Genomic DNA, 26,612 nt, shown 5'->3' on the forward strand with positions numbered 1-26,612 from the left:
CATCTATGGAAATACGGCGCGTCCGAATGTGTTTTTTTTTACTGTCCTTCTCTTCATACGGGAACATCCCGCCTCTCAAGTTTCTTCCATTCGGAAACGATTTCAGTACATTTTCTCACGTTCACTATGTCACTGAGGTTTCACTCGCCTATTATTTGCGCAAAGGTGTTGTTGCCCAGTTTCCCTTAATGCCATCTGGAGCTGATCGATCCCGTCCCATCTCGCAGAAATGTGTTCCGTCGACATTGCTAAATCGAGTGAGGAACTCCACATACGTAACCACGTCACATCTTCCGTTTTCTTTCCTTCTGTGTGTGTGTGTGTGTGTGTGTGTGTGTGTGTGTGTGTGTGTGTGTGTAGGGGGGGGGGGGGACGCATGGCTTCTGACCTCTCCCTGTAGCTCAGCTTAATTATTTCAAGTAATATTTTTGCGGCACCGCCACTGGACCTCTCCAGCAAATATATATATATATACCCTTCAGTCAGTAACCCACACACACACACACACGGTCTGCTCACCCTGCTGGCTTGGGGTCTATATATATATATATATATATATATATATATATATATATATATATATATATATATATATATATATATATATCGCAATTAATTTTTCCACGCACCTCCAGTCCATGTGCCTTAGGGCAATGTATACACTCACTAGTTTAAAACCAACTTCCACGACAATGTTAAATATGGTTCTATGGTTCTCTATATCCCAGATGTGAAGTTACTACAATCCCCTTGGTCTCTCACATAGCAAGGTTCCCCATGATTACCTTCATCCAAGACTGTACGTACTCCCAGCCTGGGCTCTCATTACTCCGAGTTCGATTCCCCAGAACTTCACAGCTGGCTGGCTAGGATGAACTTCCATCACGCTAATATCTCACCATGGGTGACGCCTGTGAAGTCTCTGTACAGGCTGTCACATCTGCGAAGCCTGCAAACTCCCTTGGGAGAGGTGGGTACATCCACCATGTCTTCCCCTGCTTTCTCAACCCAGGGACACACACACACACACCAGCGGTTCTGCCCCCTAGCTAGCATCAATCAGGCTGCTGATGGCCGCAGCCCGCACACCTGCCTACCTTCTCCATCATGGCAGATTACCTTAACCTAAGCGTATACCTCACACTGGGTCTGCGGAGGCCCGCCCTTGCCTACCATCATAACTCTAACCCCAGAACCAAGGCGTATTGTCGCTCCTCCGATCAGTCATGCTCTTTAAGACCTTGGTCCATACTCCCGCGTACCCTCCACACCCTGGCGGGTCAGGTACACACACAGTATATACCCATCCTGTTACCTCAAGTCCTCCACTAAACGATCAGTAGGTCGCTGGTGTTTGCAAGCGGGTCTGGTTCGCGCCCCAGATCCATAATTTTACCTTCTCCACGACACGTCTCGATCTTACGTGGTCAACCTTTCACGAAATCGTACGTACCTGTCGTGCCAATAGCAAACTACTGCAAGGTATACAGTCGAGTTAGAGCTATGTCTGAAGAGGATTTTCTCCTGCGAAAAATGTTGGTACGTCACTCCTGAATGCATTCCACAGAGGACCGTCTCCATGCTTTCAGTTGTTCCCAGTGGGTCTGATCTCTGAAGGTCAACGCTTTGTGCATATAATCTAACTCGGGAATTTCACTGGCTCTGAAGAGGGCGATGGTACTCCACAACCTTCCACTCGAAGTGCGTGCAGGCAACCCTGAAGTGATCCGGAGTGTCATGGTCTGGTTTCCTTCCCTGCAAAACCCAGCCTATCATTTTCTTTCTGGGGAAAACGGCTACTTTATTGCGTTCACTAACGTAACATGACGTCAGTTACGATCCATAATATCCAGTATTCCATATCTTCTCTTTCTTTTACTTACATCATACAGTACCCGAGATTCATCTCCATTAAATAGCATCCTATTTCCTCTGGTCCAATGGAAGACTTGATTAGGTGTCCATTTAGTCTCTTGTTCTTTTTTTTGTAACACATCCGCTTTTCATACTTACGACTGAATATCATCCGAAATAACGATACGAAGCTGTGGTTGGGGGGGTGTATAAAAGAGATTCGGTAATAACTGTTCCTAAACTTCGCAAGAAATGAGCCGAATAGCCTTGGATGATCCCATGTATTGGGAGTAATTCTGTCTGATCGCACATATCGAGCCCCTGCTAATCCATGGGTAAATCTACTGCATCTGTCTAGCGGAGGTTATGGAGGGAGGAGCCTCTTCAAGGGCAGGTGTGTGTGTGTGTGTGTGTGTGTGTGTGTGTGTGTGTGTGTGTGTGTGTGTGTGTGTGTGTGTGTGTGTGTGCTGCACCCGTGTGATAGGTAGAGAGGGAGCACAACGACGGGGTGAATCACCGCAAATGTGTCATGAGAGCGGTCAAATCCAACACGGTCGTACTGGTTCACATCCTATAAACTACCAGTGTCTAAGGGTGTTCTCAATGCATTCTCAGACGTCGGGTGGTCCCCCATGCGGTCATCTACACCACATCATGTTGTCTTCACGGCTAGTGCCTGTTGACTAGCACGAGCCCCCGATCTCTGTGGTATATTTATGGGTCATGAAAACCACCTATAATGTTCGCTCTCCCACCTCACCTCAATCACGGGCTTATAATTCACTAGTCTGGGAACCGGGTCCCCGGGCACACTCCACACACAAATCACTTCACGTTCTCTTATTGAACGGGTCGTCCTAAATTACATGCCTCCTAAAAACTCAAAAGGCACAGTAAAATACGGTTATAAATACGAGGAAAAAAAATATGTAGATCATTTACACGACAGGGTGCTGGGTGGCCCCGCGTAACTTTGTCTCCCTCCCCCACCACTTGCTGGAGATTCCCTTCGTTAACCTTCACAATCGAGTCGAATAGAAACCTGATATTTACCTTTACTTCGGTAAAGACTTTCCCCATTTAGCGAAGCCTCAATCCCACGTAGGGTGCCTCGATAACAAGTTCCCCCCCCAGGCCAGTTACCGAAGATAGTGAACCGGCACAACAGACCCCGCTATTTTACCTTATTGGGGCGTACACTTTCCCATTCAGCGGAGCCCCGTTCCCCACGCACGCTTCTGTTCACTAGAAAGGGCATCCAGTTCCCCCAGATGACCTCCTGTACACCAGCAAGGGCAACCAATTCCCCCAGATGACGTGTTCGCCAGTAAGGGCAACCAATTCCCCCAGATGACCTGCTGACCAGCAAGGGCAACCAATTCCCCAAGCTGACCCTCTGTACACCAGCAAGGGCAACCAATTCCCCCACAGGACCCCTCTACACCAGCAAGGGCAACCAATTCCCCAAGCTGACCCCTCTGTACACCAGTAAGAGCAACCAATTCCCCCAGATGACCTGCTGACCAGCAAGGGCAACCAATTCCCCCAGCTGACCCTCTGTACACCAGCAAGGGCAACCAATTCCCCCAGCTGACCCTCTGTACACCAGCAAGGGCAACCAATTCCCCCAGATGACCTGCTGACCAGCAAAGGCAACCAATTCCCCAAGCTGACCCTCTGTACACCACACCAGTAACGGCAACCAATTCCCCCAGATAACCTTCTGTACACCAGCAAGGGCAACCAATTCCCCCAATTCCCCCAGCTGACCCTCTGTACACCAGCAAGGGCAACCAATTCCCCAAGCTGACTCCTCTGTACACCAGCAAGGGCAACCAATTCCCCCAGCTGAACTTCATTATACGTACAGACACCACCCCCCCTCCTCCCCCCTCTCTCCCTTAAGATTTACCTAGTTAGGGTGTCGAGTTCCCCAGCTGACTAATCACCCCCGCCCCTACGACTCAAGAGATAGGTTAATCAGAGGGAACGATGTTCTCAACATTTTTTTTTTTTCCACGGAGCCTCACTGATTTATCCACACACACACACACACACACACACACACACACACACACACACGGGGTTTCCAGAGCATTCATTAACCTCGATTACAGACCCTCCCTCCCTCCCTCTGTTTTAAGTGAGAGGGGGAAACCAAATTTCCAGTTCAACTCAACTGTAGACACTCCCTAGGTCGAACCCTGTCGAGGTCAGCCCCACCCCTCAGTGCATACATAACGTCAACCAAACGCGAGGGATCCAGATTTAACTTCACACGCCGTTTTCTCTTAAGCCCAACTAGGCCAGCTTACCCACAATCACAGATAGTGTACAATGACTTCCAATCACGGTACCTTCACCAGTGAGTGACCACCTAGGCCAGCTCACCCACAATCACATGAACTAGCGTGCGACTTCCAATCACTGTCCCTTCAGTGACTAGCGAGTCCTGTAATGTGTTGTCCCCGCCCCAGGGGAAGCGAGAAAGCACGGCCAAGTTAAACTGTCGGGGTCCTCCCAATTACCCCAATGTGCCGGGGAGAGGAGAAATGAAGGGGGGGGGGGGGGTTCGATCTGCTGGCGTGTAAATTTGGTTGGCAAGTTTGGTGGTGAGCAATTTACGGAAGGGGGGGCCGAGATGCGCGCGCCCGTGCCCGCCCGGCTGAAGCGTTAACAAAATTCACATTAACTCCCGCTAACTTGGCTCAGAGTGATGCGTCCCTGCCAGCCAACTATGTGGAAGTTGGTGCGCAACGCCCCCTCCACCCTGTCACACGTCGCGCCGTCTCCTTCTCCCGTTGCACGACGCCCCCTCCACCCAGTCACATATCGCCCCCTCCACCCTGTCACACGTCGCGCCGTCTCCTTCTCCCGTTGCACGACGCCCCCTCCACCCAGTCACATATCGCATCGTCCCCTTCTCCCGTCGTAGGACGCCCCCCATCTCCCGTTTCACGACGCCCCCTCCACCCAGTCACACGTCGCCCCCTCCACCCAGTCACACGTCGCATCGTCCCCTTCTCCCGGCGTACAACATCCCTCTCTTCTCCCCCCACCTCCCTCCTCCGCCGCATGACGCTATGGTCAGCCCAAGTAACCATGAGAGTGCCTCAAACAAAACAAGATGTAATGGAAAACATACACACACACACGCGCGCGCGCACGCTACAAATTGTGTGTGTGTGTGTGTGTGTGTGTGTGTGTGTGTGTGTGGAAAGGGAGGGGAGAAGTCACTACACTGATACCGCATACACTTCCCCGAAACCACGAGGGTAACGCTAAAAGTCTGTGTTCGAGGGAAAGGAAGAACACTCATGGAGATCGTCACGGGGTTGGAAAATGCAAAAGTAAAAGAAAATGAGCGCCAAAACACTGACCAGAAGGGAGGCAGGTTACTGCAGACAGATTTCGTACGAGACAGCTTTGATCATCGAACAATATTCAAGAAAGAAACATCAGGGAAGGTTAAGTCATGCTTCCCCGCAAGCTGAGATCCACTGGTAACATTCTTCCCTGTATCACATGACCAAACTTTGGTCATCCTCTCTGGGATGTTAGGATATCTTATGTCACACGGTCCTTGAGATTTCGTGAGCATCCCAGCGAGTGGGTTTGGCACAAGGTTCTAATCGCCTAATTCCCTTCTTTCGGCTTTCCTCCCTCATTCTGAGCTCGTCTCCACCTTTCCTGAAACTGATAATGGGTCAACCTTTCCCTCGTTCACAATCATGAGCGGCGTACCCCAAGGTCCCGTCCTGTCTCTTACACACTTTTCCTCTTCACATTGACGACCTTCTTTCATTATCATAAAGGATAAATAACCTCATCCGCGTACGACTCATCTCTGCATTCTTCTCCTTTCCACTGACCTCTTGCTGGATTAACGTTACATCTCAAGAACTACCATTTCCCGGCTCTAATAAGCACCTCGCTATGGAGCCAGCGTCACACACTACCATTCAAGTCCACCCATTCAGTCATTTCCATAGACCTGGGATACCAGCGGCCCTAAGACTGAACCCTGTAGGACACCACTAGTCACACAGTGTTCATCAGTCACTTACGAGCCCAAAAGTGTCATACGAGACACCTCTCCCTTCAATCTTGGTAGCCTCGCTCCTTAGTATAGCATGAAGATTCCAATACGATGCTAAACCAAATCGGAAGCAGAGAGCTCTGGCGATTAAGACAACCTGTGGATATCAGGATCAGATATGTGATAGACGACATTCGACCCGACCACACACAATGTGATGGAGATGTGAGAAGCTGGATGTATGTAGCCTTTTAAACGACGGGTAAGAGGCTGGTGTCCGTAACGTAACGTAATATGCCTCCGCGGCAAGTAACGACAATACCACAGGCGATACACGAGCACCTCTACAGTTTCTCATTCTCGTACCACCAGCGCACGCCCGGGAAAACCCGTTTCATATTATCCCTAGCTGATGACAGCGGAATACGTATGGAAATCTCATCGGAAAACGCTGAGGAAAGTATTGACACATAAATGAAGTCTATCGGTGGGCCAATGATAATATCATGATCTTTAATGGAGAAAAGTTTCACCTACTCCGTTCCAGGGGGAAGCGAGGAAATAATAATCAACACAAAATGCGGGAAAGAAACCACCGCCTCCTACTTTGTAATATAAAAAGACGTTGAAGTAATAACGTGTGACGACACAAGAATAGCAATGCTTCCTCTCACAAGATAAGAGACTGGACTTTGCAAACCTTTCAGACGAGAGAGTGTAACTGATGGTAACATGGCAGCTCGGTCGAAGACTTGAACCGTTGGGGTAGGAAATCACCAAAACTACCGGAAGATGGATAAGGTAAGGTTCCTAACCCATCTATGGTGGCAAACGACATCTGAAACTCTCGTAAGGTAAGGTAAGGTCCTTTACCCAGCTCTAATGGTAGAAGACCTATGAAACTATCGTAAAGCATACGTAAGGTAACGTAAGGTACGGTAAGGTCAGGTCCCTGTACCAGCTGTGGTAGTATAAGACCTCCGAATACTATACCATATCACGTTTCCTTCACACACACACACACACACACACACACACACACACACAGTATAAGGTATCATATACAAAGGTTAGGGGTGATGTAATAGGCGTGAAACCCTCCCTGTAACACACAAAAGGTACTCTTGTCTCTCAATCAACATCTACTGATGCCTTGGGGTCATCAATTATTCGCGTCAGCTCCACCGTGAGCACAACATCCCTGACGAGTAAGCACATCAGCACACTCCTCCACCTCTCCCAGCCTCCACAACTTTGTAGCACATAACCAACGCTCACTATCCATTCCTCCTGACACTAACTACAGCTCCCACCACAAACCCACAGACAGACAGACAGACAGACAGACAGACAGACAGAGACACACACACACACACACACACACACACACACACACACACACATACAGGTAAAAGCTACAGGCCTTAAATTTGTCCATCATGGAAGAGAGAGGAGAGGAGACCTGACCATAACCTTCAGCCAGCTGGCTCACAGACAGTAAACAGTTCTGCGAAATACACACAAAAGAACAACAGCCACTGACCGTAACGTGAAATTAAGCAGACTTTGTTAGAAAAGGATGTAAAGAAGTGCTTTTTATGGTATAAGAGTTGCTGGTGAAAGGAATAATGAAGGGAATAACCTCATTTATGAGATAGTGAACGTGGACAACATACAAGCATTCAATACGTCCTGAGACAGTAGAAAATGTTCAACAGATGGGGGGGGCCCCACGAGTGTAGAACTCCCTCCCCTCACAGCACAAACAGCTAACGCCACACGAAGTGGCAGGGAAGAATCGCATCAGCTTAACTCCCGCAAGCACATCCCAAGAACAGACCCTGGGATCCTTGGCCCGGACCCCGAACTAACCTAAGGGTCGTGCCCTGGGGCAGTGCTGCCGTTCTCAACCTTTTACCACCAGACCCCTGGCCCTGCCGTCACTACTGACGAGACGCGTGAACCTGTGGCAGCCTCTACCACTCAGAACCCCACAAGGGCCTGGCATGCTGCACACCCCCCCCCCCCCCCCATCCCTCCCTCACCTCACGCACCCGCTAATACAAATTCACGGCGGTAGACGCCGGGGGCTTCGGCAAGTACGGTAATGTACGGCGATGGCTCACAATACCCGGGATAATCCGGCGCGCGGCAGGGGGCGTCGCCATCAAGAGCCGCAAGGCTGGGGACGAAGGAGGCAAGGAAGAAGGGCGACCAAGGAAACTTGGGAGCAAGGGATAGAGGGTGGGGATGGGTGGCACTTATGGTGGAAAACGGGATACAGGACGATGCAAGAAATGGAGCGAGAGGAGCATGAAGTCCTCCTGAAGGAGGAGGGTATAAGGTCGTACTGAAGGAGGAGGATATATAAGGTACTACTGAAGGAAGAGAATACGAGGATCCACTCGAGGAGGAGGATATAAGGACCTACTGAAGGAAGAGGGTACAAGGTTCTACTGCAGGAGGAGGGCATAATGTCCTCCTGAAGGAGAGCATATCCCACCCCCTCGGTTGAGATGCTCCTCGTGTGACTGAGGGACAAGATATCTCGGGAGGCCATGCGACGTGTCGGGAGCAACACTGAGACATGCAATGGTGGAGAACCACAACAGGGGAACACGTACAACGGGAACACACTCGAGGGAAAGAGGGAAAAAAAATGAAACTGGAGCTCTGGGAAACAGGTGGAACGGCGAGGAACATACGACAGCGTGAAGGACGCGCAACTGTTAAAAACAATTGGAACGACAGAGACTCAATCAACAGTACCTCCCTCAACGGTAGGAAACTCTAGTGACAACAGGGTCTCACCCAACAGTAGGGAACTCCAGTAACAGAGAGGCCTCACCCAAGGAACTCACGAAGGAAGAGAACTCCCAACACTAAGGTACAGATGTAACAATGGACATTACAAAAATAATGCACAAAAAAAGTTTCGTAAAAAAAAATTAAAATACACTCACGCGAGTTAGGAAAATGTGCTGTAGTGACCAGCTGGTGTACGTGCAAGTGTGCTCACGTGAGTCAGGAGCACGTACAGCCGTGATGATCTGGTGCACGTGCAACAGCACCCACGTGAATCACGAGTACATGCAGCAGTGACCAGCTGGTGGTGCACGTCTCACTGTTTAGTACAGCCAGGCCAGCCACAGGTACGTGCTACGAAAAAAAAAAAATAGTGGGCCTGCAGTTTCAAACACCGCAACAATAAACGTTATTGGGAGTCATAATTTGCACTGTGGTGCAGAATTTGTTTCCATCTACAACTCAGACCACAGGGATAGTGTGGTGAGGCAGGGGATGCTGGAGTGGGTCATGTGGATGGCGTGAAGGATAGTCACGCGTGGATACCAACCAGGACGGGTCATGTGGATGGTGTGAAGGACAGTCGAGCGTGGGAAGTGGAAGAGTATGGTAAGGAAACTGGATAATGAGGCCTCGTAAGACGTATACAATCATTTCAGTGTATTTGGCTTTGTCTTCCCACCTCAATCATCACCTTTATGTTCTGTCTCATTACTCTAATACTGTCCTTCTTCATCAGCAACATCACTTGGGTATCATATCTACGGCAGGGTCAGAACACGACCTTTAATGATGCCTTCAGCAGGTGTCTCCCTCGAAAACTCGCCCAGGACTCGTTCCACTCGGCAGCTGATCTAACAGACGACCAGTTCCCTCAGCCTTTACTCAGGGATCGGCTCATTATTGTCAGCCGTAGACACATGTGCAGGGCGTGGCTGGTCCGGTGCAGCTCCTCTACCTGACGGGCGGCCCCAAGCAGCTCATCTCTATCCACCTTGATAGCTTCCTTCCTCCTCACACCAACCTCAACTCTCACGGCACGAGGGTACTACCCTTCACGGTATGATGGTTTGGCCTGTGACTCGATCTCTTAGTCACACCCACGGCTCGTGCTGGCGTACTCAAGGGTCGTGTACCGTCCGTCGTGCACAAGAATATTAAGGTTACGGGAGGCAGGTTTCCCCGGCCTGGCTCTCTGGGTACACTTGACATTAATTCAATGAGTTTTTGCATCTTTCCACAAGATGGTCAATAACATCCTTTTTTCAATACCTCCGCTGTGTTGTATAATACCTGATATTTACCTTATTCGTCTCAACGTAACTAATACGTCCTTAATTCTAACTAGCGTAATTTGTGCAGTGTTTCATGTATGTCATTCCATCGGAAAATAATTCCTTTTTAGCGCTGATCAGGAACCAAATCTTGCACGAGTATATAATGCCCCCTCTCCCCCACCTAAGCTCCGGGCAATGACGTGTGGCTTCAATAGTTCCCAATAGTTTGATCTTCAAATTGAATGCGGGCTGTGAATGTTCCACGCACGTTCTTACACCAGAGGTGCTGACATCACGTACAAAAGGGATGTCGGCGCACATAACATTCGCGTCTGGTGATCTGTAAGCGCCTCGACAAGTGACATTATGGTCAGTCTCCCTCGTTCTTCCAAGGTTCCCAAAATCAAGCCCGCCATCTTCTCTGGAAAAGCAGTTACTATTCTGTAGAGTTTAAGGCAAGGCAAAGCAAGGTAAGGCAAGACAAGGCAAGGTAAGGTAAGTAAGGTAAGGTAAAGTCAAGGCAGGTCAAGATGAAGTGGATGGAACAACGACAGATGGCGTGTCAAAACTATGACTATAGTGATATTGGGCAGGTGGAGGAATGTGGATGATGTAGGAAGCCAGGTGGAGGGAAAAGGCTAAAGGAACAGGTGGAAGAATAAGTACAAGGGCAGGTGGATAGTGACAAGGCTGGTGGTGGGTAGTTGGTTGGAGTGGCAGGAGACTTAAGTGGATGGAGCGGAATGGCTGTTGAAGGATAGAGTGCACGATACATGAAGGATAAGTGGGTAGTGTGGGAGGAGAAAAGAGTGACAGGGCAAGTGGTGATCCATCACAGCAGTGGATAATCTTGCAGGGTAAGTGGATGATGAGGCAAAACGCAGTGGTTCGTGTTGTAGAGAAGGTGGATGATGGGGATGGGTTAGTGGCAAGATGAAGCACAGCAGGATGTTGTGGCGCGGCACGGGTGGATGATGGTGGTCGTGGTTGTGCGAGTGGATAATGAGGTAGGACAAGTGGATGGTGGTGGTGGAGGCAGGGCAGGTGGATGATGATGATGGTGGTGGTGGTGGTGGTGGTGTGGGAGGCGGGAGGGAGGAAGAGGGCTGGAGGGAGTGAGGGAGGGAGGCCGGGCGGGCGGGCGGGCGGGCAGGAGCAGCAGCACCACCACCACCACCAGACGGCCTGGCCTCTCCCTGCTTACTCCTCAATCAATAAGTCCACCGCCTTCCACCACCAACCCTTCCGCTGTCCTTACTTCCAGCCTTCCTCAACGTTATCAACTCCTTGCAACTGTGATCGGGGCCCCTGCACCTGCTCACTACAACCCATTCCCTTGCCTGTTGCTGGCCCCATACACTCTCCACCAACCAAATATTCATCGCCGGCAACAGGCTGGCTACATCAGCATTCTTGGACTGGCTAACGTGCTGGGTTCGTTTTCGCCAACAACCTGTTGTCTTTCGTTACCCGTTCAGTTAGCAAAATGATATCTAACATGTTTCTCGTCCATCTTCCCTCAAAGCCCAAGCACCGAGTGGCCGGTAACTCACAAGAGTACCTCCGGTAATCTTGCAGAGAGAGAGCGTGTTGAAATAATCATCAATCGTCGGCTCTGAGGGACTTCCCTCCCTCTCTCTCCCTCTCCCGGCGGGTCTTAGTGTCCAGCGTTCAAAGCCTCCCTTGATGTAAGAGAACCAGATCAGGCTGACTACCGAGAGGCATAGCCAACGACACACCAGCACCACCTGCCGCAAAAATGGATCACCAGGTCCTTAGTTCCTTCGATTCTGAAGGGCAAGCACCACCCCTCCCCGTCATGTCTGTACAGATACTTGCCGGGAAGATGGTGGAGTCTCTCTCTCTCTCTCTCTCTCTCTCTCTCTCTCTCTCTCTCTCTCTCTCTCTCTCTGGACCAGGACTTTAAAGTGTACCCTCTCAAGCATAGTTCAACCTCTTGACCCATAGGGATGATATCCTTGACTTTAAGGGTCAGGTCAAAGGCCAAACCGTCACACCCAAGGGAGGTAATAAGCGTTCCCATGAGGTCACGTAGGTTGTCAGGATATTCTAAATACCGGGGCGTTGAGTTAGAGCAATGCAAATGCATTTTTTTTTCTTCACATCTCCTTATGGTTGCACTATGCGTGAAAAAAAAAAACATACCTAATCGGAAAATGCGAGCTGCCGTATGATGTTACTCAAATGTCATCCACCATATACGGTGGTAACCAATGTATGTGTGTGTGTGTGTGTGTGTGTGTGTGTGTGTGAGAGAGAGAGAGAGAGAGAGAGAGAGAGAGAGAGAGAGAGAGAGAGAGAGAGAGAGAGAGAGAGAGAGCATCTACGAAAATATAACATCTATAACGTAGAATGAGAAGCATCTACACAAATCACATCACCAGTCGGGCCACGATGTATTAAAGGTTGATCATGCCAACAGGTGGCTCCCCATTTGGACTCACGATTCACACACCACTACACACACACACACACACACACACACACACGAACCTTCAGTGAACACATGAGCTTGCCCTACCTTAACAATGTTTCACGTTGGTTCCGGAGGATCATCTTTCCACAGGTCGGTCTAAACCCAAGCTGCATTGCTGCCCTCCGCTCAGCTAAGCTGTTTGGGGACGCGGCCCGTAGGCCTAACGTATCCTCCCGCCTCCACCGCAGCCCGACTAATCAAGATATAAATAGCAGATTTACTGAAGTGATTATTTCCTTACGTTTTAATTCTCCACTGGGCGGTCTGCGACAATCATTTCCTAGAAGATGGCAGAGTAAATGGTTCCTGCCCCCCCCCCCCTCTCTCTCTCTGTAAGAGAGACTTCAGGCAATGATACTGTACTAAGTTTGTGCCTATTACACCACCTGTGATCCAGTAATCTGTTCTTAAGAGAGGGAGAACAAACGAAAACTGATTTTGAGTGTTTTTTCGCGAGATCGAATGACTTATCATGCTCTCTCAATCATACTGAAGGAGGGTGGTACAAAAGATATCAATGTGCATCAAAAAAAATATCAAAATAAGATTCTACGACAGAATTAGGTAGCAAGTAACAACGATGAGCATAAACGGACCAGAGACCGAGATTCAATGATTGAATTACACTACAAGTTACACAGTGAGGAAAAAAAAATTAACAAGGACTGGACAGGACTGAATGAATTATTCAGCAATTTACATGGTAAGTGCTCCGCTTACAAGCGTTGAGCAACAATGATTGGATTGTGCAACAAGGTGAACTATTCACATTAGGCAAAGTTAAGATACTTTTCAAGTATCTGGAGTACATCACTTATGAATGAAATACCTACAGGTATCGTCTTCGGTATGAATCATCTCTAAACTTATCAATTTTACGACAGTTACGTACATAAGGTTGCAGGGTGTGAGAGTAGCTTTGCAGGCAGTCCACGTTTGTTCTGTCCAATATCAACAAGAGGGGCAAACTCCCTTGAGTATCTATAGCCCAGGCTATTGACCTTAGAAGTGGAACCACAAACACACACATGGGGGGGGGGGGGGGCTCTGAGGTGTGGTGGTTAGCGTTACTGACCATGTGTCAGCACGGGCCAGCCCAGGGTAGGACCCGCATAGGTTCGAATCCTATCCGTGGACGTTGGCCTTAATTCAACCCAAAAGTTCATCCTCCGCCTGAGGCAGGTCGATAAATGGATACCTGGCTTTCATACAGATATGATAGTAATATACAAACTTAAAAGATATGGTAACAAGTGTATAATTCTCGTCCAGTAACTCTCTCTCTCTCTCTCTCTCTCTCTCTCTCTCTCTCTCTCTCTCTCTCTCTATATATATATATATATATATATATATATATATATATATATATATATATATATATATAATTTATCTATATATTTATTATACTTTGTCGCTTTCCCGCGTTAGTGAGGTAACCCAAGTAAACAGATGAAATAATGGCCCAACCCACCCATATACACATGTATATACATACACGTCCACACACGCACATATACATACCTACACATTTCAACGTATACATACATATACATACACAGACATGTACATATATACACATGTACATATTCATACTTGCTGCCTTCATCCATTCTGTCGCCACCCCGCCACACATGAAATGACACCGCCCTCCCTCCCCCCCGCAAGGTAACGATAGAAGACAACAAAGGCCACATTTGTTCACACTCAGTCTCTAGCTGTCATGTGTAATGTGCCGAAACCACAGCTCCCTCTCCACATCCAGGCCCCACAAAACTTTTCATGGTTTACCCTAGACGCGTCACATGCCCTGGTTCATGCCATTGACAGCAGGTCGATCCCGGTACACCACATTGTTCCAATTCACTCTATTCCTTACACGCCTTTCACCCTCCTGCATATTCAGGCCCCGATCGCTCAAAATCTTTTTCACTCCATCCTTCCACCTCCAACTTGGTCTCCTAATTCTCGTTGCCTACACCTCTGATACATATATCCTCTTTATCAATCTTTCCTCACTCATTCTTTCCATGTGACCAAACCATTTCAATACACCCTCTTCTACTCTCAACTACACTCGATGGACCTGCTTTGGTCGATTTTACTCTGTCTTGAGATGAAAAGAATTTGTTCAAGTGCTTTGTGAATAATTGCTATAAAGCTACTAGTAACAACACCCAGGTGACAATCATATCCCTCAAGAAACGTGTCTTTACAAATTCAGAAGCCATATCGTACATTATAGGCCCAACATGTGAAGTAATCCATAGAAATTTTACTCTTACTCCAGTGATTATTGTTAGTGTGTTATGGGGAGAGATATCCTACATTCGTGTAGCCATGTCTCTTAACCTTCGTTTTACTGTATCTTACCTTTATTCCAATGTGTACACACACACACACACACACACACACACACACACACATACACACACACACCAACGTAAGCCAGGTACCCATTTATCGACCAGCTCCGAGGGGAGGATGAAAACAGGTTTGAGTGTAGGTCAGTAAGTGAAGGAGTACTAAAAACAATCTAACGTGGTGCAACCAAAAACTCAAAGGACAATTAGGATAGCAAACAGTTCTGTTTGGAGTGTGGCTACCCAATTATTGACCTTAGCTCCCTGTTCCTCGTAATAACCCTGTGTGTTACAACACTAATACCAGTAGCAGCAGTGATTTGTTGTAAAGACCAGTCTTTATATATAACTTGAGAGACAGAAGCGAGACAATAGGTGTTCCATAACATTACAATACGTTTCAGCATCAGAAGTAGTGCCAAACACTGAACGAACTCCAGATAGACATCAAAAATTCAACACGGCTTACTCGAACGTAATATATATATATATATATATATATATATATATATATATATATATATATATATATATAACTTGATGCCGTCCTTGCTGTGGGAGCAATGTGGTATACCAGGGACGCCGTATTGTCAATGGACTGAACAGGTGACGTGAAGCAGTTGGGGGAGCTGGAAGGGTTTGTGGGTCCTAAACTGGAACGATGTGGTATACAGTGGTCGACGTGCCGTCAATGGACTGAACCTGGGCATGTGAAGAGTTCGAGGTAAACCAAGGTAAGGTCTCTGGGGGTCTGGTTGGGGATAAGGAGCTGTGGTTTCGGTGCATTACACATGACAGCTAGAGAATGGATGTGAGAGGATGGGGCCTTTTTTTCGTGTCCCAGGCGATACCTTGCTAACGCGCAAAACTGCCATATATGTGTGTGTGTATATATATATATATATATATATATATATATATATATATATATATATATATATATATATATATATATATATATATATATATATTACAGAGAGAGAGAGAGAGAGAGAGAGAGAGAGAGAGAGAGAGAGAGAGAGAGAGAGAGAGAGAGAGAGAGAGCAGGACAGTACATAGAAATCATCTTTATTAGTTGTCAAAATAAGGAACAGACGAAGGAGCCAAAAGATTTTTTTCCATCAAAGATCATTCATCTGTTGTTACGCTACCTCCGTAATATGGGAAATGAAAACATTATAACTCCTTCAGAAGATTTGAATCAGGTCGTTCATTTAGTCTGTTCCTTTTGGTTTATAAGCGAAAGCTATATATATATATATATATATATATATATATATATATATATATATATATATATATATATATATATACACACACACACACGAGGAATACACCCCAATCAGTTTACGTTCCCTTTTAAGCCGATTCATATATCATACACTTGGCGCAAACCATCGTGAAGGAGAGCATTTGCTACATGCTGCTTATGTCTGGCAAACCTCGTATATTCCACTGGTTTCAAGACAAACATATACGCACACGCACACAGTCCCATTCTCTCCTTGCATTCTCGTCCCCTTTACCAGCTGGTAAAATTTATTGAACATCATCCGTAACGATTACTAAGAGCCGAAAAATCTAATGCCTGTCGTACCTCACCATTTCCCCCGTGACACAGCACTACACTGAAAATGCCGTCAGGTCTAGATCTCTTTACTGTCGAGTCTAACAGGGTCATGTTTTACTAGTCTTATCCCAATCGTTTCCTCACTTTACGGTGGCGTAACCATCATGTCCGGTTCCTTGTCACAAACGCCCGAGCCGGTTACTGCTGCCTGGCTGTTTAAAGTAAACTTACTTTGCAGAAACTTAATGAATGAATGGAACCATTTGGGCTCCACTAGTTAGAGTTCGCCAACTCTAATTTTCCAACTGCTTTCAGGAAATTAACTTAACGTTCCATGGTTTGTTTATTCTTACCAGCTCTTGTTTGTACGGTTTGTACCCATGTTTGTGCCACTGCTACAATCGCACTATACTTAGGGCAATGTTAACATCATTTCCAAAGCTTTATTTTTACCACGAAACTTAGCAGTTCTGGCCCATCCCGAGCTGTGGGGTGAGATGACCCCTGATAACTACTCCAACTTCACTTCTTTTGTAACACTATTACTGGTTATTTTTTCTTATATTTGCGTGTATTAGCATGGTTTTTTTTTTTCAATATATGCTACTCTCTAAATGACCTGTTGGACTATCTTTTCTTCACGGCGCATTTGCGACACTGTACTTGTTTGTAAAAACTCCAGCGTCTGCTACTGTGACCATATTTATTTGGCTTAAATTTCCAGGTTTCTTCAGTTCGTTTCCTTCATTAATATACCTCGTTTACTGTCAGCATATATCATTAGCCTGAAAAAAGTGCTTGCTACTACCCAAGTACTCCTGAAGTGTCTGCTAAAACTGCAGTTGTGTGTACTGCTTTAAATGTTGATTGTAGAGTTAACGTAGAGTCACAGACCCTGCAAGACGTGGGATCCCACGCTCCTACACCACGGCAGTGATCCTGGGTGTTCAGCAGGCCGTCTTTCATCATCTTGTCGTCATGGTGATTGCAAGCTTGCACATTCACTCATGCCTGCAGTGCAAGTTACTTGCCTCAGGAATTTGCTTGCCTTTGGACCATCCACTAGCCTCGTATGACACCCAACCGCTAGACCTTATGCTTGACACTATGTATGTCAACTAAAATTTGCTCCACACTTAAATTGCCTATCACTAGCGTAATCAACTTGTTTTTCCTCAGCACTCTGACTTTCCTTGAATGACTGATTTCATGAGAACCAACGAAGACATAAAGTTTCCTTAAATACCTTCTAACCATAGAATTTTCAAGTCATCTCTAAAAGAAGGTATACCGAATAACCGACTTTCCTTTGATGCCACTGAATTAAAGATAAACCAGTACCCATCAGCAACTCTATACTCATTACATATGATCCCAGTGGTTGGAAAGAACATGCGAACCGTCATCCATGCACCAACATCGGCGCACAACCCTCCAACCTCGTCGTCCTGACACTTCCCGCAATACGCTCAATCCCTCTCAACGGATCCATCTGTTTCACCTTTGGCCTTCCTCCCGACCCTACCTCTCACCTCTCTCGGGTTTAAGGCCTTGCTCTTCTTTTCCCTGGCCACTCTCTCAACTTCTCCCTTCCACTGAACTTCCACCACTCCCGATCAGGTAAGATTCCCGTACCTCCACAACTCTCCATCCCACACCTCCCCACCAAACACACAAATATAGAATAAATACCTTCGAGCACTTACATGTCATCCTACAACTCTTCATTCATGCTTCCTCATTATACCTACGAAACAACACTGCACTAACTCTAAGCAATTGCTGCCACGTAATAAAATGCATTTGGTCATTTTCAATTTTCTAAAAGATTCAATAACACTTAAAATGTATGGGAGACAACATCGTGGCAGAGAAACTCTCCAAGAGTAACAGCAAAACAGCTACTAAAGGTAGACTATTCTCTATCCCAAACCTGCTGATAACATTTGTTCAGTACCTCGACTTTCAAAATACTATACTTGACATTTACTTAACTAAATATCTTCTGGGAATTTTATCACTGATATACCTACATTAACCTTCCGAATTTTTTTAATAAGAGCTCAAGTAATGGATTCCTCTTCAAAGCAGCTACAGTCTTAGCATTGATTTATCCCTTTATAGGGAACTACTCACACATCAATGGGTAGAAGGGCTACTCTTCCAGCCTTCTTGAGTGAAGAGTTTAGAAAATAGCAATTCAAATCATGAACCATCTTTCTCTCTCAACTAGGAAGTGAGTTATGAGATCTGCAAGAATCACATGAGAATATAATAAAATATCAAACAAAAATATGAGCCCAACAATTCATTCAATGTGCTGCACTAAAAGAAATGGGAAAAAAATGCATGGAACTACAAAGGCATTTAAAAGATGAACTCAGGTTTGACAATTACGTAACAAGAAGAATGAAACCACTATTCATCAAGTGAGACGTGCTGAAATTGATAAGCACCATCCTCCCTTTTAGCAATATCTTTAACAGTAATGCAGTAATCGTACAAAGAACTCTCTTTCAGATACATCAATTTACTATCTAAACTCTCTTTCAGATACATCAATTTACTATCTACTGTTTAGACTTGGCTATTTGGTTCCTGTTCCCTTTGGCTTAATCTCAAATCACCCTACTGGCCAGCACATCAATATTAATATCAATACTAACAATAACAATAATAATAATAATAATAATAATAATAATAATAAGAATAATAACAATAACTTATAATTAATATCTTTTCAAGATGGATCAAAAATACCCCACAACTATGTCCATGTTGAGGACGACAACGATAGACAGTTGCTCGGCTTGATAACCCTCACCTCCTGTACTACCACTATAAAATCATGAACCGTTAAAACAGAGAGGTTTTCTATACCTAACTGCCTTAACCATCACAGTAAGGTAGCATTACGAACAAATGCTTCATTTGCATAATCACACAATCAAACTTTCATCCATAATTTACCAAAGAGCCTACGATTCACAGCCAAGTCCCCCAGTGTACTTCACAGTTTTCCTTGACTGCTTCATATGCCCTGGTGGAGCCCAGTAACAGTATATCACTCCCCCTGTACCATACTGATCCAATTAATTCTATCTCAAGCATGCCTCTCCCACTCTCAAATGTTCAGGCTCCGATACTCCAAAGCTTCTTTTATTTCAGCTTTCCATATCCTGTTTGGTCTCCCAATCAATCCCTCCAATTGTGAAGCACAGATGCTCTTCCTCTTTCTCTAATTATCCTCCTCAAATGCACAAACTTCAACATATTCTAGTCGGCCTTCTCAATCACACAACATTTACTAAAGACAACTCTCTGCAGCACCATCATTCCTGAGAGCATTAACTTGCCTCATAATACATCCTTGGCGATGAACCACATTACCCTGGACCCACTCATCCTCATCACATTCTACTCGCATACATGCCTTACTTTCCTAGTAAAACTCATCATAATTCTCAAACAGTTTCTGGTGTATGCTTCACACACAAAAGGACCAGGTTGGGAAGGCATAGGAGAGTTTGGAAAGAATGAAAGTAGGGTGACTGTTCTTGAGTTCTGGCACAGAAAGTCATGTGTCTTAAGCAGACAAAGAATACCTGGTGAATACCTAGAGTAGTCTTTGAAGTCTTCTATCCCTACAACCTGGGATGGGCACAAGCTGCTGGGTTGGATTGTTAGTCAACGAAGCTAATGGAAGCCGCAGCTGGAAGATATAATGGTGGTACTGACGAGTGCATTTGTTAGCAAATTAGGGTTTGGCTAATTCAACTGAAACTACTTATATTATTCACAACTCCTACAACTTGTCTCCTTTTATGGGGCTTCCTAATGGACTCATGAACAAAATTTTGGGGGGGAGGGGAGGATGAGTCTTGGCACTTAAAGTCCATGTTATTAGACATTTTCATGCACAAAATATACAAAAGAAATGCCCTTCATTTAGAAAATGACCAATCAGCATACTATTATATAAAAAGTTTTTTTCATTTTGTGGGATGGAACATCAAAAACCTAATCATAACTAAACCTTGTTTAACCATAAAATATGAGGGGCTCCTGTCCAGGTAAAACACAAAAACATAACTAAAAACTGCAGATAAAAATATTTGGGTGTATACATATGATGATTTTAACAATAGTGTACAATGTACATTTCACAGATACAAGACTTGAGGCCCAACTGAAAAAAGTTGAAACATAGTATACTTGTTTTACGTGGACGACTTTTGGTTAACACTTTAATTATATAGCATAAAAATAAACTTTAACCAGATTCCAATTAACCATACAGGGTAAAAAGAAAAATTAAAAGTCATGTAAATGCTTAAATGAATAAATGAATTGCTATATATGGAGAGAATCTGCATAAAAAACACTATACTTTTTATACAGAGCTATGAACAATTGAAAATCTACATTTTCTCCATTAAAAAGACTTCATATATAAATACCCACTAAAGCCTTCAATTTCTCCTATGGGCGGTAAAAAATGTTTTAAATACCTGTAGTCATTAAGCTTAATAGTTCTTGGACTAAATCAATTGGTCAATGTATTTATAACACCACTGACTTTATCATTTACCAGTATGATTTTTCATGAATGCTTCTTTGCCTATCATGCCTAAAAGGAATTATTTCTGAGAGTGGATTGGGAACTACGTCTTCCATTATTTTCCATATGAAAATAATGACACCTTTCTCCGGTCTTCACCTAACACTGTCTGCCACAGACAGCATTAGAGGGAGGGCTCTTTAAGTGAAATGAAAACTTAGTGTTTCAACAGAAGGGAACAGAGGACAGAAGATAGTGGTGCCTTCCTAAACTGGGTAGCAGTTAATGGCAATGCTCCATGGAGTTCAGTCTCTTTACTACTTCCTTTCCTAACCTATACATTTGCAAGGGCTAAAATTCATATAGAAACAGAATATTCAGAATTAAGATATCTTAATAGCTAAAAGGCAGAAAGACTCCAGTGTCTGAAATGAAAATGATTCATGAAATCTAACCTAACTATGTGAACTAATGTAAAGACAAGCCTGTCAGCCACAAGTAAGAAATTATATCAATCATCCTGAAAAAGCAGGTTAGGGATTGATAAAAAAAAAAAAAAATCAGCCACCAATAAATCACAGTGGAATAACTGTTACAGAAATAAACTATAAACTGATGAATGCTAAAACTGCCTTCAAGCAAATGGACAGACTTAAAAATAAAAATATAGCATGTACACTACAGGAACAAATTTGATTATGCTAAACCACTTTGGTTACCCCCCACTTAATGGGGCTCGTACAATGGACTGGCTGGAAAGATCCAATGGATGGTAATGAAATCTGTAACAGTAATCATGTAGCTATACTCCTGGGAGAGGTCAGCAGTTATATATTACCAATGTGGAACAAAGAAGAACAGGGGAAGAAATGTTCCTCAATGGATGTGATTTAGTTGACGTTAAACAAGGTTTTGGGAGAGGGAGGAACCAAGCAACTCGACAGGAAGTTCAGAAAATGTCAGAAAAGTAGTGAAGAAATATTCCTGTAATAACAGAGAAATGGATACATGGTAAAAGTTAATTCAAGTAGAAAATCTGGAGTAAACAGAAAAATTCAAGAAACTACAGTACATGATAAAAAATGGAGGGAAGATGTTAAGAAATGACGCTCCCTGAAAACATACACGGATCACACAGCAAGTATGTAAGTAATACTGGCCACACATAAAAAGGATAAAAAAAGTTACGGTTAATCAAAATGTCAGGGCTGCGGTTCAATACAATGTCATAATGCAAAAGAGCATTGAGATGTACTGTGGAAAAGACATAGTAGAGCAACAGCTAGCAGGCATTTATAAAATGGTTACATCAACTTTGAAAATCAAACCCTACAAATCATGTCGAGTCCAAGCTACTGAGCTTGGCCTCAAGTTGACCAACATGTAGGAGCCTGTAGTCCACATGTCCATTTAACTACCTAAGCTGGGCTGGTCTGGTATACTTACCCAGGGTCTTATTAAATTTCTCCAATGTACATCCATTGTTTCTGATAGCTGTATGGAATGAACTGAAGGTATTGGACCACAGACACTCAAGGTATTTTCTCTTTTGTTTATTGCACCTTTCTTTATTCACTGGTAATGTATTATGATGTCTTCCAAGCCTGCCATAGTAACAGGTAACAACATTTGAGCACAGGTTGAGAACCTTGCCTTCCAAGATTTTCCATGTGTAAAGTACAATGTACCCTCTTCTATCTGTGCTCCACAGAGTGCAGCTTTTGTGATTTTGATCATTCCATTATCTCATATCCTTTAGAGCATCAATGTGGGCCAAGTAAAATCTATGTACACTTTTAAACTAATTTTGCCCACCGTGAGGGTGACATTAGCACATCAGTCCACTTGAGAGCATTAGTGCATTAAAGTACCATCAATGATATTTCCTCCCTTGTCCTGAGGGTCCACAAGATCTAACCTACCATCTTTTTGTAGAGGCAATTCTTGCCTTGTATAATCTGAAGGTAAGGTTTGAAACTATATTTCATCAACAAATGGTTGAACAAATTTCAACATCTATTAACTAACCAACTCAAATTACCTTCCTCTGCACCAAGTAAATGCATTATGCTTATGGCTGTTCATCAACCAACTGTGATGATAAATGTAATGCTCTAAAATTACTGCTTTTACAAGAAGGCATGTGGGTATTCTTACAACACCAACATTCAAACAGAAACTTGTAGGGCATTCCATGAAACACTTGTCTAGCCTGCCTTTCAACACTGTCATTCAGAAAGAAAATAGGATGAGTGTAAACAATGATAATTTTAAAAACATCTGCATTAAGATAAATGGTCATAGGGGGAACCTTCAAGTTATGAAATGGGATAGCTTCTTGGATAAAACTTTTTATAAGGAGCATTACTCAAAAGTACTCCAAATTAGTCTTGGGTTTAAGTGTGAATGGATGATGATGGGCAATATAAATACTATGCACCTCCTATGCTAAACCAAAAACACAAAACAGCATAAAATCAAACGAAACAAAAAAAAAACAGCAATAAAAATTTTGTATGCGAAGAATCTTAAGTAAAGACTCAGCAAGGTTTAAAAGTCAAATAGACTAAACTATGACAAGTTTCACATGTAACAGTACCAGTTCACTGCCCTGTAACAGATAATCTTATACTGTACAGAAAATTTATAAGGTCTAATCTTGTGCTGTATAGAAAATCTATAAGGTCTCAATACTGCTATTATTCTGTAAGTTAATGCTATTTTTTTCAAATGCAAGTACTACATTGCAGAGCTTTAAACACACAAGAAATTGTGCAAATTTATTGGCCAACTATGAATCATACTGCAATCATATGCATATGAATAATGCTGACAACCATACCATGAAATAAGTGTCCATGATGTTATGGGGTACACTGCTCACAAAGATAATACAGAATCTAAAAGCAGTTTCTGTCAGTCCAACAAATTACCCTAATGAAGATATAATTTCTCAAATTAAACTCCAATGAACCCATATGAATTAAATCATGAATCAATCAAGACAGTACACCAACCAATAGTTAAAAATGGACCTATCTGTACTTATGATAGAATATGAAATAATACTTGTAAAAGTTCACTCTGGTTCAGCACCACTACAATATTAGCTTTGGATGCTGAGAAATGTCTTTCAATGGTAGTGTACGTAAGAGCTTTGAGAACAGAAAAAAGCCACAGTTTTGATGCATCACACATAACAGATAGGGGGAGGACGTGAGCATTTGAGCCCATTTCTTCATCTATTCCTGGCACTACCTCCCTGATCCAGGTAATGGTGAACATTAATGAGAAAAAAAAATGCAGAACCAGAAAACCTAGGGTTGTCTTCAAGGGTCTTATACCCTCACAGTCCAGTCTGGGTAAAGGCTGATGAGTTGGGTCACTGGTCAGCCAAGCTCCTGGAAGCTGCGGCCTACAGACCTATGTAACCTCTACAGCCTGGCTCGTTTAGACCATTTAGTTAAAACTTATCCAGAGCCTTCTTAGATTTCTTCACGGTGCATTTTATAGACCATTTTGTTAAAACTTATCCAGAACCTTCTTAGATTTCTTCGCTGTGCATTATAGAGCATTTCATTTGTTGCAGGCAGTGTCAAGTATAATCTTGAGCCCCTGATATATAATTTTGATAAGTTTTCTCTTTCTCTTACTCGACCAAAGGTGAGGATTAAAAAGATACATAAAACTGTGGGGTTATTAATGAAAAAGTAACAAAATCAACAGTAAAGATATCAACAGAACCTAAGGTCCCTTCATGTAACATTCCCACCAGACAGGTGGGTCGGTAGGCTGTGGCAATCAAAGAGCTTGGTCACCCAGTAACGAAACTCAGTAGCTTCTACTCAGCCCAAGCTGTGAAGTTAAGACCTCTGAAGTCATAGCCAGGTAAATTTGGCAAGCAAGATTATTAAAAAAAAATTGTCTGCAACCATCAGAAACATTATGGGGTGTCCAGTGGGGAAATTTAAGAAGGCCCCTAGACGAGTAACTCTGTTGAACACCAAACCAACAAGGTTTGTTGGTTATGTGGTTTAGTAAGCTGCGGCCTCTTACAGCTTGGTTAACCAAAGACTCAACACCTTCAAAGCAGCCAAAGCTGTGGGAGAAGACCTCCAGAGCCATCTAATATAAGGTATGGTAACATGTTCAGTAATGGGTGGGTCATATATTTCAACTGAAAGTTTTCACGGCTTCCGTTTTCTTTTTTACTTAATTTATGCTGTTTAAACCATATTTTCCCTGGTCCTCGTAACACTTAACACTATTGCCTTAGTCCACATTATGGAAAATATAATGCTCCAAACAATGCCCTGCCATTCTTATTCTATACTATAGATACTTAACTACAATTGCAAAACAAAACCACAAATCCAGAAGAAAAAGTGATGCTCAGCTAAATTAGACTTTTACCGTACTGTTAAAGTGTAAGAGGTTTAACATTCCATATAAAAAAATATGTGACTAATCTTTACCAGAGTAACAAATCATTTCACGAATTCAACTTGTAATAGAGAGTCAAAGGCATTTGTGAGTCTAACAGATATTTGGCATTATTTTTCACATTATTACCATACCTAGAAATCTTTTTTACTGTATTATCACAATCTTTAGTCAATTTGTTTCATCTGAGAATATATATCATCATTTGAGTAATTAGTCACACATTTCTGTGAAGTAGCAGACAGTACAAACATCTGAACACAGGTTTTTTTTTATTAGTTTATCCTGGGCATGAAGGTAGATTTCTTTCCCCAAACATAAATCTAGCTACATATGTTTATTCTCTCGGGGTTAGCAGAGAGATACACTTCTAGCCAATTCTGAAAACATTGATGATAAATGTTATCAGCATCACAGCTATCATCCCACACAATAAAAAATTATACGACAAAGTAAGAATATAATTAAGTAAATCATTTACTACAACAGTGTAAACTGTCATCATCTAGAACAGGGTAAATAGTAATGCTTTTTCGTGTGTTCAGCCCAATCATGAACATGGGTGTGAGAGTACCTGTGTCTGTGAGGATTGAATGGCATGATTGTGATAGTTCAGAAAGTAAGTTGTGAGTGTGAGAGCGGCATACGTGTGTGGGCGTGGTGGTGATGCCGTGGGCGTGTGGTGGTGTGGGCGTGGGCGTACCTGTCATCCTGTGGTGCACTTCCCGGATATCGGCGAGGGGAGGCTGTGTATCAGGAGGGTGTCTGAGGTGTGTGTCCCTCTCCCACAGGGCAGGTGGGAGGTGGTGGAGGCCCCTCTGCTTCACTAAGGGTTGCCCCTCCCTGCCCCACCACGACCAGTACAGCCGCGCTAAATAACACCTCAACCCAACGGAGCTCTTCCCCTGCTACCGCATTATCAACACGGGCTTCACCCAACACCACACTACACTACCAGATTTCCATTCACTGACCCACTTCTTACGGGCGAATAATTATATCTATGATTCCCAATCCAGGCTCTGTTAGATTCCTCTAGCACTGTAACAGCCTGGGGTATCAGAGTGCATAAATATGTGGACAATCTGGGTTCGAGGAGCGTCCGTATTCCCACGACGCTGAACCAAAGCTGACTGACAAATACACCGGTGCATTGTGGGTAGCGGCGGCGCCTGCGCAGTGTCAGGGCGCGCCACCACCGCGCCC

General features: G+C 44.2%; 1 protein-coding gene across 20 annotated transcripts in view; it reads right to left on the reverse strand.

Annotated features, from left to right (window-relative positions):
• The window catches only part of p120ctn (adherens junction protein p120), a 203,644-nt gene extending 177,105 nt beyond the window's left edge, over positions 1–26,539 (reverse strand). For 10 of the 20 annotated variants that reach the window (XM_071677437.1, XM_071677436.1, XM_071677425.1 and 7 more), the window contains exon 1: positions 26,110–26,539. Coding sequence is in view for 10 of the 20 variants with exons in the window: in XM_071677420.1 (XP_071533521.1) it covers positions 18,539–18,618 (80 nt within the window). In the remaining 10 variants the exon portion in view is untranslated. Of the gene's footprint in view, positions 1–18,538; positions 18,634–26,109 lie in introns of those variants that run through there. The other 10 variants (XM_071677420.1, XM_071677417.1, XM_071677428.1 and 7 more) reach the window with 1 other exon arrangement.
• Between the last annotated feature and the right edge of the window lie 73 nt (positions 26,540–26,612).

Source organism: Panulirus ornatus, chromosome 25, assembly GCF_036320965.1.
Source record: "Panulirus ornatus isolate Po-2019 chromosome 25, ASM3632096v1, whole genome shotgun sequence".
Lineage (NCBI taxonomy): Eukaryota > Metazoa > Arthropoda > Malacostraca > Decapoda > Palinuridae > Panulirus > Panulirus ornatus.